The sequence below is a fragment of the Crassostrea angulata genome, chromosome 6 (assembly GCF_025612915.1).
Source record: "Crassostrea angulata isolate pt1a10 chromosome 6, ASM2561291v2, whole genome shotgun sequence".
Taxonomy (NCBI): domain Eukaryota; kingdom Metazoa; phylum Mollusca; class Bivalvia; order Ostreida; family Ostreidae; genus Magallana; species Magallana angulata.
The window spans coordinates 42,687,817-42,705,234 of NC_069116.1; the positions used below are offsets into that span (position 1 = coordinate 42,687,817).

At 36.9% G+C, this 17,418-nt stretch overlaps 1 protein-coding gene across 1 annotated transcript; it reads right to left on the bottom strand.

Moving 5' to 3' along the window:
• Nucleotides 1-1,719: 1,719 nt before the first annotated feature.
• Nucleotides 1,720-17,365, bottom strand: LOC128189048 (zinc finger protein 236-like). Its single transcript, XM_052860462.1, has 27 exons — nt 17,124-17,365; nt 15,537-15,658; nt 14,855-15,034; nt 14,405-14,704; nt 13,992-14,128; nt 13,422-13,549; nt 13,141-13,298; nt 12,690-12,815; nt 12,291-12,356; nt 11,885-12,169; nt 11,314-11,572; nt 10,722-10,925; nt 10,329-10,475; nt 9,704-9,953; nt 9,325-9,454; nt 9,130-9,231; nt 8,642-8,884; nt 8,311-8,432; nt 7,782-7,990; nt 7,265-7,525; nt 6,730-6,896; nt 6,108-6,312; nt 5,284-5,921; nt 4,512-4,673; nt 3,920-4,324; nt 3,285-3,456; nt 1,720-2,502 (listed from the first exon to the last, which is right to left on the bottom strand). Exons 1-27 carry the CDS (start codon nt 17,173-17,175, stop codon nt 2,174-2,176), a joined length of 5,559 nt encoding a protein of 1,852 aa, XP_052716422.1. The 5' UTR covers nt 17,176-17,365; the 3' UTR covers nt 1,720-2,173.
• Between the last annotated feature and the right edge of the window lie 53 nt (nt 17,366-17,418).

The following is a 17,418-nucleotide window of genomic DNA, read 5'->3' on the forward strand; positions in this document are numbered from 1 at the left end:
CTTAAAATTAATGAACTTCATTCAGACTGTCCTAGTTTGAGAAAAACAAGGCGACATTTGTTTGTACATAAAATTTTCATTAATGTCAGAACACAAAGCAATTTATATAAAAGAAAGATTACACATTCATCTTTTTGACTCCAGAGCATTTCAAATATTTCAAATTGTAGTTTTATCTTCTGTAAATTAATATTCATAATGTATCTTCAAGCCGTAGACGCAGCCCCATATAGATAATGGCGCAATGACTCAAAAGTGTCCTGCAACCAAAATATGTTAATTTAAGAACAAAATCTTAAAAGGGCATAGCTGTTAGCTTTGACAGGTGGTTGCAGGGATATATATAAACTACACAAAGAAGTCAAACAAAAGCTGATTCATCGGCTGATGTAAGTAAACTAATCTATTTTAACAGCCACTTAACAGGTGCACCTGGGTTTTGACCTAATTTATTGCATCTTCATCAGATGACCTTGGCCTTTCTAGTTTGACCTTTGACCCCATGTTATCTCTGTACGAGGTGGTGACAGACCCTGTATGGCATGTCTCATTATCATACGTACACACTAATTATTTTTAATTTGTTTCTGTGAAAGCTTCAGTCCTCTATGGCAACATTTCAAGTTTATTCTTGACATAAACATTTTTTCCCCCCTGAATATGTTCTGTTGAATACAGACAATAATGCTTTTCTGAATACATTATAAAATAAAATAAATAATTAATACAAATCCTCAAAATTTTGGAATTTACCAAATTCAAATTAGGGTGGCTGAGTGGTCAACAGATTAAGCATCAGATCTGATTTCAACTTTGGCATATGATATTTTTGGCCATCAACTAAAAAACAGTAAGGAATAAAAACTAAATAATTCAGTCTAAAAATATGTGCATTTTCCTATATCTTTATATAGAGCTCTTCATCACAAGGAGGTACATTTAGCCTAAAAATGGCCATGACCAGCCAGCCCTCTTAATTAATATGCTAAAAAAAAGCCAATAGTGGCAAAAGTCATCAGGGCAAAAATGTGTTTTTCTTTTTCAATGCACAGACTTCTTCGACATACTACAATTAATAAAACCTTCAATGATCAAACTGAGGAATAAAAGAATAAAATTGTTTATTTCACATGACTTTTACAATTTGTCATAAATACATCCAGAGACAAATTGTCTTTTATATGTACCAGGTATTTTATTTCAAGTATTTCAGGTGAAGCATAGCAACAAGTACATATTGCAGTTCACCTTGAAAAGAAATGAAGTCTTGCACATAAAAGACTACCTGTTTTTTTCATGAGGTAAAACTGGAAGCAAAAGCAATGGGCTAACTTTAATTAACTCTTTCTTATTTGTCATACATGATACTGATTAACAAAATCCATAAACTAGATTTGAATATTTAAACTAAGCAGCCTAAAAACTGACTTCATTTTTCCAAATTTCTCTCATTAAGAAAAGCTAGCCTATCACTTTTTTTCTCAAAAGTTCCATGATTGTTCTCTTTTCCAACATATTTGTGTACAGTGTGTGACACAAGTCACCTACACCATGAAGTTTATGCTTTTTTGCAGTTTTCCCCAGCATCTTGCATCAACTTTAAAGGCCCTGAGGACAACACGCTGTATTATTGTGGTTTGTCTATCTAAAAATCCACCAACACAATCCCTTGAAACTGACAGGTAAATAATGAATACAAAAACAATAAACACAGGCATATTATGTCAAGATTTCTGTTTTATTTTGGAAGCACATCAAATCAAGTTTGGAGTAATATTAAATATTAAGTTAAAAATTCATCATAAGACATAACAAAAACAGATCCGCTTTATACAACTTCCCTATCATTGTCCTCACACTTGTTACATTATTTCTTTTACACCTTCGAAGCAGACATTTGATAAATTAAATAATAAAAATATTTGGATGACTAGAATAACTTATTATGATCTGTCAGGCCCTCACGTCTCCACCAACCAATCACAAGATCTCTTCAATAGGAAGATCCTGGTTCTATAAAACGAATTCCCCGAGTATTTCCTAATTTCCCCTGGTTTTTAGTGGGCATAGACTGTATTGTACACAAGAACTGCCCCTTACACCCACAAAGGCCAAAAGCAACCTGAACACTGCCTTTTTCACTCACAATGGTCAACAATGACATGTAAACCCCTCACTGTGGAAACAGCTCTTGGGCCACTTGTTCAAGGTTAATTTGGTCCTCTTCTGCGGTGGACCCCTCCTCCTTGGCATTCATCTCCTCGTCCAGCCCTCCCGCTGAGGGAGGGACGTACAGTGTCTTTGGGAGGTTCATGCTGTGGACCATGTCCATGTGGTGGGCCCGCTTTATGTGGGTCTTTAGATTGCCTTTCTGAGAGAAGGACAGTTCACAGTAATCACATTTATGAGGTTTTTCACCAGTGTGTTTCTTTATGTGAATGTTCAAGGCATTTTTCTGGTTGAAAGCTTTGTTGCAGATCTGACACACAAAAGGACGCTCTCCTGAAATGCAGAAGAAAAATATTTTTATTTTTATTGTTTTATCTCCAAAAAATCTAGCTTTTACACTATCTAGGGCAGACAACCCTATATAGATAAAATCTCTCTAAGGAAATACTGGATAATTTCTTGCAAGTTTTAAGAGAATTCATTTTCAAATAACTGAAATACTGTAATGTTTTGTTTTATTCATATGAACACTTAGATCAACATTTTCTTTTCTAATCAATTTCTTTTACATAAATTCTATAGTCTGTCCAAAGATATTTATGCCGCATATTTTGACTACTTTTAATGAAAATACTCATACCTGTGAGAGAAGAGCAATTAAAAAAGATGAAAGGGAAAATATCCAAAATATCATTGTTGACTTATTATCATTCTTCCTATGAAAAATTCTTCGGAACAAAAACTGATTTTTTTATGGAGATTTATGATCATTATGGTAAATGTTTACCTCTTTTCTCCATTTGGAAACTACTCAGAATACCTTGCACAATTTTTCAACGTTATCACCCGGATAAATTTATCTCATTTGCAATGGAAAATCCCCATAAACTTTTTATTTTTAGGCTTGTATTGAAACCTGAAAAGCTAGAGGGGGCGTTTCAAAGGATAAATCTTGGGAATTTTTTGTAATACTAAATGAACATCGTTTGAACCAAGAGGTATTTATAAATATAGAATAATTTAAGAAAATGTGCGGCAAAAATATCTTGGACAGACTATAGTAATTTGAATTCCCTTTTATGTAAGATAGCAGTGCGGTTTTTATTCTTGGTTACCTGTGTGAATTCTGAAATGTCTCTCCAGCTGACTGGGTTTCTGGAAGCTTTTCTCACACTCCGTACACTTGTGTACTGAGGGCTTGGCTTGTTTGGATCCTCCACTGGGTGTTGTGTGGATACTCATGTGTTCCTTCAGATGACAAGCTCTTTTAAATCCTTTATGGCAAACCTGTTAATAAATAAATTTTCAATAAACATTTTTTCAGTGTTCTTGAAAGAACATGTTGGTTACTGCTGTATTGATTGACTCATCACTTTCCAAAATAAGTGGACACTAACTTTCATACCATGAGTTGGCAGTCATATAACACTGAATGTTTTAACTCTATACCCCACTCTACATAGAGAAAGTTAACAAAAACACAAGCAAAATATGGAATGTTACATTAATACCTTGAATAAATTTCCAACAATTACCTATGATAGCAGAGTCCTGATTAAGACAATATGAATTTATGTATTAGAGCTACCAATAAAGCAAATTCTAATCACAGAGGAGAAGGAAATATATAAATCTGGCCAACTCAAATTCCAACTGCAAATACATGTACAACTTTTATAAAATTATATTAAGATTTATAATTGAGTGTCTATGTACCAAATTAATACCAAGGCTTATAAGTGATACCTACCCCACAAATATACTGTCTGTCAGAAGAGAACTGCTTTGTTTCCTCTCCCTGCACTGCGTCGCTGAGGCTGACATTGGCCGACTCGCTCCCGTGAGTGAGAGTATCATTAGCATGACTCAGACTGTCCTGTTCATCAGTATTGCTGCCCGGATCATTCAGAAGACCAGAGTTGTCTTCATCTACTGTTCCAAGGTGATTCGCATGTTCCTCGTCTTCCTCCTCAGAATCATCCAGCCCTGAAAGGTCGTCATCATCCACCTCATCCTGCTGCATCTTCTCCTCCAAGGAGTCCGGGGGAGGGTCCATCTCTTGGTGGATTCCCGGACTGATGTTCTGGGACAGGTCTGGCGGGATCTGGGTCACCAGACCTTCCACTTGCTGCAAATCACCTTGATTTACTGTGATCTATAAAAGTTAAGAATGAGAAAAATTATGTGGAAGCCCTGATGTGTGAACTAACTTTTATAAGCAAATATACATAAAAAAACTGTACATGCAAATCTTCCATTTTTTCATTTTAATTCAAAATAACAATAAGAAGAATGCATTGAAGATTAAAACCCACAATTGACTAGCGCTACTACAATTATACCTGTTGATCTGAGGCGAGTGTCCCATCAGCAGTGACGACGAAGGCGTTGGGGGCACCATCCTGGGAGCCTGTAGGTATCTGTATAATGGACGGCTGGTTGTCCAGGCTCATACTGGCCTGGGACAGGACACCCTGGCCATTCTGGTCACCTACTGTCTGAATCTGAGGAGGAAACAGAAGTTGTGTTATTCATTACACACAGGCTTACACTAACTTCCTGACATGTTAACAGAAAAAAACATTCATTCAAGGCTTATCTGATTTCAATGCTTATATTATAAATGATGACTTTTCATGAACCTATACATTACATGAACTTCAATACTAATAGAAACATCTTAAGGTGATGAACATTACCTGTTTTTAAAGCTAAAAGTAACATCTAAACTGTACTAGTTAATTTGTTGACTTTTAATCTTAAATCTAACATGAACTTGAATACTCAAAGATCTACATTTTCAAAGTTACTGTAAACCAACTTTTATTCACATATTAGAAATATCTGCGAGGTTTGTGAGAGCCTCTTTGTCGCATATATATTTCTCGCAGGGAACTAGTCTTTGCTGCATGGGTGTTATATCAAAACAAGTGTGGATAAAGCGTGATCGCAAAAAATAGTCATCACAAAACAGTTTTTCTCCTGTGAATCGCAAACAAAAGCTGATTTACAGTAATCTAATGATCTTCAACATGGCATGTACTTTAATTCTAAAAGTAGCATCTACATTGTTCCAATGAACCCTGCATGCCAGCAGGATGACCCGGTCCTTACCTGTAGACCCTGCACCACATTGGGGTCAGCCACCTGCATGCCCTGCGTCAGCAGACTGGGGTTAATGGTGATGTTGACATTGCCCTGTTGCTGCAGCTGTTGCAGTAAGCTGGCATCGATTTGTACTGTCTGGGAGAATATACTGGGGTCCAGCCCACTGATCTGTATCCCGCCCTGCCCCATGCTCCCGGTCAGCTGAAGCTGGACATTTTCCAGCCCCTGCAGCACATGGGCTGCAAGCGTGCTCTCCTGGATCTGACCCATGCTATCGGTCAGTGACAGTGACACGGGGAGGATGTTCTGTGATTGGAACAGCGAGGGTTCGATGCTGATCACCTGACCGCTGGCTTGACTGGTGCTCATCACATTCTGGATGTCGGGGACGTTGATCATGTTGATCTGCTGTTGACTCTGGTTTGCCATGTCATCGTCCTGCAGTAGGGACCTCCTCTTCTTTGGAAGATCCGGTTTGAGGTGACCTACTATGTGGCTCTTACGATGACCTGAGGTCCTGAACCTCAAATCACAGTGTGGACACTTGAAAGGCTTGGCTCCTGTGTGAAGACGCATATGGACTTTCAGGCTTCCCTTGGTCGAAAATCGGGAGCCACAAATGTGGCAGCTGAATTTTTTCATGTCTGAAAAATAGCACATATCTTAATGAAATATATTTTCCTTGATGAGCATTCATTTCTGACACTTAAAATCAAAATCTTTACCCTTAACATGAATACTAGACATAGAAAGCACTAAAATAAATTCCAGTCTCCATCAAAATGCACCATCACAAACATGCAATCAAATCTTTGCTTGTTACAACTTACTGGCCCCATGGGTTTTCATGTGACTGTCAAGAGTGGATTTGACTGTAAAGGATCGACTGCAGATATCGCAAGCGAATGGTTTTTCCCCAGTGTGGATTCTGATATGCCGCACAAGATCGCTGGGTTTTTTGAAGGACTTGGGACAGTGAGGACACTGGTGGGCGTGCTTTCCCCCTGACGGCTCATCAGGCTCTTCTGGGGTTTTCTGTAAAATTATACAAATTATTGTAACTACATATATTCCAGTTTTAAAGTCAAACACTTATTTGATAGAAACAGTATGGTATGTTTGTAAATACCGTAATATTCCTTCATTACATACATAGTATTCCCTCTTGATATCTACCATCCTATTTAATTACATTCTGATTCACAGAGAAATAGCAATTAAAATTGTTTGGATACTCTATGGATCATCAAATAAAGGATAATGTTACAAATCAAAATAAAGAAAACTAGATACTCCTCACTGACTATTTCTTAAAAATTTATATACCAGGGTACAGAATAACTGCAAAAAAAACCCACCAATATAAACTATTCAACTGCCTCATTATTATCTACCTGCATAAAATTTTTATCATGTTTTTTTGTCATATTTAAAAACATTTCTTATACATACCTCTTCGGGGGTCTCTTTCTTGGCGGACTCCATGAGGATTTTCTCGGACAGGGACAGGTTTATCTCCGGCTCCTGGCCGCTGTTCAGACTCTCCCCTGGATCCTCGGATACCTGGATAACTGCTTTGTTCCGAGTCCTTGTAGGGAGCTGGGGCTCTTCACCGTAATCTGGATACATAGGTCAGAAATTGAAATTTTAAACCAAAGGAACTCTAAAATCAACACTTGTACATGTTATTAACTATGAAACTTTAAATTAGTGATAAAAGATGTTTCCTTAATATGACAAACCATAAACATGTCTTTATATTCCAGCTCATATTTCACTAACAAGGCAAGCAGCATTAAGATGGTGAAATATATTTGTACACATGTACATGTATGTTTTATATTATGTACTTTTATATCAATGTTGACATTCAGCATTTAGTTTAGGTTCACAGAGTTTCAATACATGATGCTAAAAAAGATTACTAACTGTATCAGATATTACATGCTTCATATTTTTAGTTTTTCTATTTACTGTACGTAAATACCTGGTCTGTGTTGCTTCTCGTGTCTCTTACACTGGCTGGCTGTACGGAACGATTGATCACACTCACTACACTTGAAGGGGCGCTTAGTGTAGGTTATGTGAACATTCATGTGGCGAGTGAGAGAGCCATTCGTCGTGAAGGCAGCATTACAAATCTCACACCGGAAATCCTTCGTTCCCATGTGAGTTTTCATGTGAGCTTTAAGTACGCCAGAAGACACGAATTCTTTTTCACAGGTGATGCATTTGTAAGGTTTTTCCCCTGTAAGAAATCAAAAAATAATTAGTCCAAGTTGGGGTTTGAAAAAAGTACAGTTAAGTTGGAAATTAAAAATCTTTCATTCTTGCAATGGAAAAGAGACCTAAGACCTAAATTGGCTGTAAAAAAGTCATTGTATTAAAGCGACTATATATTTCTATTCAGCAGATTCTCCATGTTTAAACAGGATAAACAGATTTCCTTCTAAAACACATTTTCCCTAATTTAACAACGCAATTTAGATTATCTTAATAGCAACCTGTGTGAGTCCTGTAGTGCTGTTTGAGGTGACTGAGCTTCTTGAAGACTTTGTTGACACAGACGTCACAGCGGTGGGACTTGCGGCCGTAGCCTGACATTGACTCGTACGGCTGCTCGGGCTCTATCCTCTGGCGGTGTATCACCGCGCTGGGCTGCTCAGTCTCTGACACAGACTCAGGTTCCTCCGCCTCAGGGAGAGACAACTCACTGAAATACAATGGCAAATAATAGAAGCTTGCCAATGGACATTGTGTTTAAGTTGTTACAACAGTGCTATGTGTGCACAATCAACAATAATTTACTTATTAACTTTAATTTGTGACAACTATATTTTGCAACTGACAAGTTATAAAAATATTTTGCACAGCAAATGTTCATGATACATAAATATCAAAACTATGTTTAAATTCATTAACATGTAAAAACTGTGAATGAATGTATGAAAACTGCTAATGAAAAACCCAGGGCAAGACATTGTCAAGAAGACATGCATGTCATGCTCTACAAAACAAGTTGTACAGACTGACCTTGTAGGCAGGATATTCTGCATGGATGTACTGGGGAGACTTGTGGTAAGGGAAGTAACTCCCTGAGAGCTGAATGTGGCCTGCAGATTGTTGATGTCCAGATTCCCTTGTATTGACTGGTTCTGTTTAGAGAAAAATCCACAGTCAGAGATTTTGAGTGGAAAGTAAAAATTCAAAAAGGAAAGAAAATTTATTACATTGCAAAACTTCACAGTATGTAAAATAACCATTTAATACACTTTTATACATATTTCAATAATTCTGCAGTCTTGAAAGTTTGAAAAATGGAGACGGACAGCATATTCTCAATATCTAATAATGAAATAATCACCTGCATGCTGAACTGGTTTTGGTTGAATCCTCCAATCTGTGTGTTGAGTTGAGTGGCCACCTGGGAGGTGACCTGGTTATTTAGGGGGTTAAACTGGTTCCCATTTGTCAGCTGGTTGCTGGATGCTGCGTTAATGTCATTGCTGTCCGAAGCTTGGGCGTGCATTTGGGAGTTGAGCTGGCTGAAGTTTTGCTGCCCTGATCCCAGGAGACTCTGGGTGAAAGTCTGTTGTTGTCCAAAAATCTAAAAGAAAAATAGAGTACAAGTCATTAAATCTTGATCAAAAGAGCCAGCTATCAACAACACCCTGACATGACAGAAGCTTAGTAAGTTGAAGAAAGGTTTCATAAAGGGACTTCAGTTTAGAATGAAAACAAAAGACATTAGAACCCTTTCAATAATGAAACATTCAGAACAAAACTACATACTAAATCCCCTCCCCCAATCTCAACTACATATAACTATATATACATAAGTGATCAACAAACCTGCTGATTCAAGGCTTGCTGGAAATTGTCCAGAGAATCTGCAGCTAAAATAGCCTGCTGTCCCAAATCTCCTTGTGCTCCGGATGTTGGAACGGACAACTCCTTAAATACATGTAGATCAAATTAAAGCATCCTGAAAAACCTTAACAAACAAGGATCATATTCTCAAACAAAGTAAAGTGTCAGGCCCCCTACCTGTTGGGTTAGACCCAGTTCTACCATCTGGTTCTCAATGACCAGATTCTGGTCTTGTTCTTTCTTGTGTTCAATTAGAGAGTTGTCATCCTGGTCACCAGTCTGCAGAGCCTGGATGGCGAGCTCATGTCTGAAAAAAAGATAATTTCATATTGACTGGCACTGTAGATTTATAACCTGTTTTGACTAGACTATTAAGGTTTGGAACATTATACATACTTTCCATTTCTTGAGAATAGTTAATACAATGCTAAGTTTTGTATCTTACTAGTGTGTCAGTATGACCTAAACTTCCATCAACAAGAATGTAGGATTTAGAACTTAAGCTTGATCATAAGCTATATACTCTAAATGTCTACTGATCAATATGTCCACATACCTGTGTGTCTTCATGTGTTTCTTGCAGTTGACACTGGTCTTGAATGTCTTCTGACAATATGGGCACATGAAGGGTCTGACCTCACTGTGTGTCGACATATGACGCTTCAGACTTCCATTGGTTGTAAACGTGCTGTCGCAGATCAAGCACTTGTAGGCTTTCAGACCAGTGTGTGTCCTAATGTGAGCCTTAAGAACACCACTGGATACAAAAGATCTGGTGCACTGAAGGCACTTAAAAGGTTTCTCCCCTATGAAAAAAATTTATAAAATGTCATCAAAAATGATTTTACCAACTTTTGTTGGCTTTATCAAAATCTCAGTTACAATTTCATGACATTTTGAAGAAATGTTTTTTCACAAATATAAACTCAAAGACTGAAATGATAAGGGAAAAAACTCTTATTGTTTGTTTCTCAGGCACTGGTGCATCATGTCAAATAATAATTTTTTTTTGTCAAAAGACAACTTCAATATGAAAATTGAGTATTCCCCCCTGGAAATCAAGCAATAAACATAAAAATATTTGCCTACCACACTCTATCTATAAATTCTTTGCTTGGGGAAAAACTAAAATAAAAATTGTTTAGGCCTTATCAAGAAATTTAAGACTTTACAACACTGACCAGTATGAGATCTGATGTGCTGCTTGAGGTGGCTGGACTTCTTGAAGCCCCTCTGACAGAAGCCACACTTGTAGGGCCGGTCCACACTGCCCGCCTCACCTAGGTACTGGTTAAACAAGTTGTGGCGCGAAGGCTGCTGTATGAGACCTAAAGAACCACAAAATTCATAAATATTTAACTCATAAGATCTTAATTCTAACTTAAAAAGAGTCCCTGTCATAATCCTTTGCATATTGATCAGCAGGTTGTACGTGAACATTCAAGGAATAAAGCTTTGAGCCAATGGAAAAAAATCATGGACAGTAAAACTCCAACAAAACAAAAGAGTGCAGAATTTACAACAAGTTGGGTAAATACACATGCAGATGTACATGCTTGTATAGGTACTCTTACCTGTATCAGTGATGAGTATTGGTTCCTGCAGTGGAATATCAGGCAGGTCTCCTGATTTGTGGGAGATTCGTTTGAACGCTCTCTTCTTGGACGTCCCGTCAGCGTCCTCCTGCAACTCTTTGAAGTGAGACTGGATGTGGGACTTCCTGTGTGCTGAGGTACGGAACAGCTTGTCACACTGAGGGCACTCAAAGGGCTTGGCACCTGTCAAATGTGGAGGAGTATGTCAAACAACATGAAAACCCTACAAAATCTTCATCTTTAAAATAAACATGTGAACTAATATTTAGCTTTCAGGAAAGTCTGTTTAAAATTTCAAATACCATAATATACATGTAAATGCATTCTAAGAGTCTAAGAAAAAAAATATGAATAAATTTATCTAAAATTTCCAGTGCTATTATATTTGTATATGCATGTTTACCACTTTGTGTTCAGGAAATACCGGTAAGATATTTTTTTAAAGATTTAAAAATCTCAGATCACATATTATAGTAAATATAAATGTATCATAATATTAATAGAGAATAAATTTATTTTAGTACTCTTTCTTCCCCATTATCTGAACAGCTTTATGACATCTATATTTTACCTGTGTGCATTCTAAGATGGACCTTAAGGCTTCCTTGAGTGGAGAACAACTTGTCGCAGGAGGAGCACTTGTAGTCCTTGACCCCCGTGTGGGTCTTGATGTGGGCGGTCAGCGTGCTTTTCACTGCGAAGGCTCGGAAACATTGGGTGCACTTGTAAGGCTTCTCGTGGGTGTGGATGCGAATGTGTCGCACGAGATCACTGGGCTTTTTAAACTCTTTACTGCAGTAGGTACATTGATGCCACCGAACTCCATTCACCTGTGATAAATCAGATTTACATTTTAGCAACAACAATCTCTAATTTTTTTTAAATAACTTTTAATACAGTATTATATAATACCGCTTTTATTTACATTAAAAAAATTGGAATTTTCATTAGATTTTATTAACGTCTAATCCAAAATTTTCTAAAACTTTTGGTAAAAATTTGCATATCACTTCTAATTCTCATAAAAGCAACTTGCAAAATATAGTTTGACAGATTATAAATAACTTGATAGATAATATTCATTCACTTATAAATTTACTAACAGCAAGCAAGTTTTCAAAAATGCGGCAGCCATATCTGACCTTTCTGATGACATGTCTCTTCACCATCCCTGTGGCTGTGTCATGAACTGTCATGGTTGAGAGGTTATTATGAGGATACTGAGGGGGTGGGCGGACCACGTTATCAGGCGCTATAGGAGTGGGATCTGTAGCTGCGGAGGATGAGGTGGCAGTTATTACAGGTGCCGTTGTGGTTCCAGATGCTGCCACATTCTCTACCCCAGATACCACTTCAGAACCACTTGGGAGGCCACTATTTTCGAGAGCTTGACGCAAAATGTCATCTGATGTCGCCATATCTTCAACCTGACAAAATATACAGACAATAATTTTTCACAAGTTATCTATCATTACTGCTCAACAAATCAGCATGCATATACTACTAATGTGACACACAGAGCAGATTTAATTTGTGATGTTTTCTTACACTGTTGATGTTGACAATATTGCCCAGTGGACCAGAAGGCTTGATTTCCACTTGAGTTGGAAGTGCCTGAAAATGTCAAACAATACAGTTTTATTAAAATTCATATAGATACCGGTAATTATGAATAGTTACATTACAACACTTATTTTCAGTGGGTGTACATGGAAAATTTGGTCAGTAGCTGGCAAAATAAAATCTTTATTCCCAAAAATTTTTTGATTTAGAACCCAACTTTGTATGATATCATACAGCTGTATAAAGTACTTTTTCTTCTCAATCATAATATAAAAATTGTAAAAAAAAAATGATCAGCTTCTCTCTTTACCGCTTTCTTTCTGACATCTATGATTACGCATGTACTCAAAACAAACAAAAATTGTATAAAGCTGCTATTCTCACCCCACAGTCCTGGTGGGCCCGACTGATGTGGGCATTCAGACTGCCCAGCTTCTTGAATACACAGCTACACTCCTCACACTGGTAGGTGGGCCCGTCCTCACCGTCCCTACCCAGGGTGTGCACTCGCTGTCAACCAGAGTCAGATACAGATATAGTATACTGCACAGGTCAAAGACCATTAAAAATTATTTTTTAATTAACTCGCTGCACATGTCAATATTCATTTTTAGTTTTATATTAAATGTATGACTTTCATTTTCATCATTCACACTTGTTAATACTTCTTTCATGCAAGTTGAAAATCAAATTTTGTATTCTCGTAAAAATTTACAATATGCCAATCAAAGATGAAATGCAATAAGATATATTTTTTTAACATGCATACTTTCAGTAACAGATTCATAATATGAGCATAAAACAAAAAGGCGATTAAAACTGTGTTTCACTGTACCTGTATATGAGCCCTTAGATTTCCTCTTTGGGCAAAAGACATAGGACAGAAATCACAGGGGTGGGGCTTCAGTCCTGTGTGCTTACTCATGTGAATCCTGAGAGCCCCCTTCTGATTGAATGCCCTGTCACACTCAATGCACTTGAATGGACGTTCACCTAAAAATAGGAAATTATCATGTTGGAGCGTATACCACATACAAAAATTTGATTTTACACTAGACTATTTGATAATTCAACTATTGACATATAGATGTGTACTTCTAATCAGTGAACACAGACCTGTGTGTATGAGATTATGCCTCTGTAGCTGACTGGGTTTCTGAAACGTTTTCCCGCAGTGCTGACACTTGTAATGGAAGGCCGACCTGTCCACATTTCTCTTGTATGGTCTGTGCGCTAGAGAGGATCTTTAAGACACAAAATGAATTCTGATGATGACAATATTTCAAATTTATCAATGAATCAAATTTTTGTATGCATTCACATCTTTCCTGCCCTTTTATATACACAATTGTATTGCAAAACATACAGATATGTGCATACCGGTAATATACTAAGAGCATACTAGTTGCACTCTCACTCTTCATTTCTTACAATAACCAATAACCAATGGAATTCAAAACTCCATAACACCATTGTTTACATTGTTTACATTCAAATTTCAATTGTTTACATTAAAATTTCAAAAAGTTATGCAAACACAAGTAGTAATAAACAAAATGCTTTGCTGACATACTTACTATGACATGCTGTTGCACATCATTAAATGTGCCAGAAGAACAATTACAGTTCATAAGCCATGATCATTGATCATTAAAAACAAATTTCATTGCTCAAACAAATACATACTTGATTCTGTAGTGCTGCTTCATGTGCTCCTTCAGGAAGATAGGCTTGGTGAACTCCTGTGTGCACTGCCTACAAGGATAGGTCTTCATCCCCTCCTGCTCCTGTCTGTGCTCCTGCATATGCTTGTCAAGCTGACTCTATTAAAATTCAAACACACACAATATAAAAATTTTGTAATGATTCCCAGAAGTTTAAGTTCTAGTTTTTAGTAGGTAATTTCTCAAAATAGTAGAAATCATATGTGGTTACTAGAGAATTTAAGAAAGAAATGATACAGTCAAATTGTAAATATCTTAATCAACTATAGACAAAGAAATAGAGAGTTACATGTATGAGTATAGAAATAGTCCTTGGCTCTTGACTTAATTTTTAATGACCAAAAAAAAAAAAACAGGAAAAGAAGAACCCCCTACTTGAAGACTGAATTCGTCTCCACACTCGGTGCACATTAGATTTTCCTCCTTCTCATGGAGCATGATGTGAGCCTTTAGACTGGCAATCCTGGAGAACTTCTTCCCACACTCCGGACATGTTGGCTCTCCGTCCGCAGGGACGTGGGTGGCCACATGGAGCTTCAGGTTGTCCACCACATTGAAGGACATGGCGCAGTGGGGGCACCTGAAGGGCTTGTCCTCATCGTGAGCTTTCATGTGGCGCTGATATTGGGGCCATTTGGGGAAAACCTTTTCACATGTGTCACATTTAAAAGGTCCCTAAAGTACAACATAAAGTGCTGAAAACAATATCGTGTTACCATCCAAATTTAGCAATGCAACTACATGTATTTATAATCTATAACACATTACTAACAAGACACTTCTAATATAGTAATTCAGCTCAATTAACAACAGAAATTATTTCACCTTGCCAACAGGTGGCTTGATGCTTGGTTGCCTTGGCTCCTTGGTTTTAACCTTGACCTTTGCTTGCTCTGCCTCCTGCACTTGGTCTGTGGTGATGATGTGTGTGATGGGAATGTGTTCAAACACCAACTGTTCCACAATCTGTCCATCTTCTGTCTGGATCTGCTGAACTTGGACTGTCTGCATTATAAAATTCAAGTTTGAGATCTATACACTTTATATTACTACACTGAGGTATAGTTTGCTTTAATGAAAAACTGGTCTGTTAGATGATATTAATATTCAAGTAAATAAATCATACTATATTATCATGTCATATATGGGCAAAAATACAAGTTTGAAGGCCAAAAAAATTAGGCAAATATTGAACAGGAAAATATTTGTTCCCTTTCTATTTTGAGCCAGTTTGTCTTCTTTTTCAGTAAGCAACAAAGGTGAGTTCAGCAGAGCCAGTGCTCGCAAGTGCTCACCAAAATTTGTGTTGTAGTTATTGGGAATTTCGGCAAGCGCTCGCGAGAACCCGCTCTGTTGAACATGCATCAGGACTAATAAAATAATTGAAATACAATACTAAAGAAGTGAAATTCAGTAATTTAGTTCTTGGTATCTGACCAGTTACCGTAAAAATTTCACTTGGGAGGTTAGATATTCACTAGCTGACTAGCACTAGTCGGTACTGTACCTGGGGGTCTATGTTCTCTTGCTGTGGGTCAAGGATGTGGGACTCCACCAGGGCCACGATTTCTCCCGTCTCCGTGACATGGGCAACATGGGAGATCGCCCCTGAAAACAGCTGGGCATAATCTACAATGGTCGAAGTTGAAATTTATCTCAGTGTGATCTGAAGCTTATATATCAGTAATAGACAATATAAATGTATGTGAAGTATTTAAAGCTGAAGACGTCTCGTTATAGACATTGTCCATCATGTGGAATAAAAGGGCAAAATCTAAGACAATGCGAGGAATACTGCATGTGATGTCGGCCACAAGTTTCATGTATGCAATTGGATGTAATGAAATGAAAGGGTTTATATGTGCAGGAGCCTATTAGTCGTGTTTAGGTTTAAATAGTAATTAATAGTTGTTAAATATGAATTTTCTGTAGTCAACAATATACATGGATATTAAATATGCAGATGCCTGATTTAACCAAACAAGAGTTTTGATCTTTTTACCATACAAGTGAGGTTATATTCCATGGTTTTAAGCTTACCGCGTAATTAGCATAAATTTTCCAAATGCATAAATAACCACGTTTACAGTATCATTCCTATAGGTTACTTTTAATGCATGGACACTTTCAGTCTATAGCTAAAGTCTTGAATCATTCAATCAAACATTCCATAAATTCTAAATTTAATTGAACAATTTTTTATCTCAGATTTTTGTATATTTCAATGGAATTTATGCATGAGTATAGGCTCTAAAATGAGAACCAGACTAGTATACCGTATATATTCCAGTGAATTGCAATTAATCGAATACAGGCATATGTTAACATGAATTTTAAAGCAAATTTTGTTATAAATATAACTTATAGATTTGTTACACAAGGTCATAGGTTGAATATTGACAGGACATATGTCAGATATGCTGAAAATGAACATGTTTCAGTTATTTTTGGTGTTTCAAGAAGGAATAAAAAATGTTCAATATAAATAAGAAATCAGTTAAGTAACTGTCACCACTTCGTACGTATTTATCTATGTACCTTTATATGCTGGTGTTAACAAACCAAACAAACTGACAGGATTTTACATCTGTCAGAGAATTTTTATGACAATACTTGAGTAGCCTAGACACTGTGATGTCTTGCAAGTGTCAATAATGACATCTTGCTAAGTCCTTGTATGCAAGTAAACTACCTCACAAGATATTACTACGAGGGTCTTGATGGGACTGAGAGCTCACGAACTTTACCAAGGAAACTTAGTTCTTTGAAATTAAGAAGCGATACATTTCGACATAGCAATGAAAACAACACAGGGTGATTTCTAATCATCAAAGCTTTGAATTCACTGCAAAAATAATAACAATACGCAAAGAGTATTCGAGAAATGTACATATTAACAGACTGCCAGTGTAGGAATACCACTACGAAATCAACTTGTGAATGAAAATATATCACTGCGCCCAGTACTCTTTTTGAGGAAACACGGACGCACTACACAGAAATTAGCCCGCCTGTTAGAAGTTTTCATCATAGTTTGGAAGTCAAAATGATTGTAAATTACATGTAATAGTATTCATAGATAAACAAATCTCACCAGCAACATTTTCTACTTGGAGATGAGTAGTATTTTGTCCATCAAAGGACATATTTTTCTTTGCAAAGTAATCAAAATGGCGGTGATGAGTTCGAAAATAGAAACGAGGGCATTTTTGCTTCAATACAGGTGCCCGTATGTAAGCGGAAAAAGCGCGCCATTTTCAAAATCGTTCAAGGGAAATAACTTTGACTTGGAGTTTGTCCTGATTAAGAATTATTACCTTTGAAAGTGATATGATTAATAAAGAAATATTTATTTCAGTTATGTTTTTTCCAATTTTACATATTTTCAG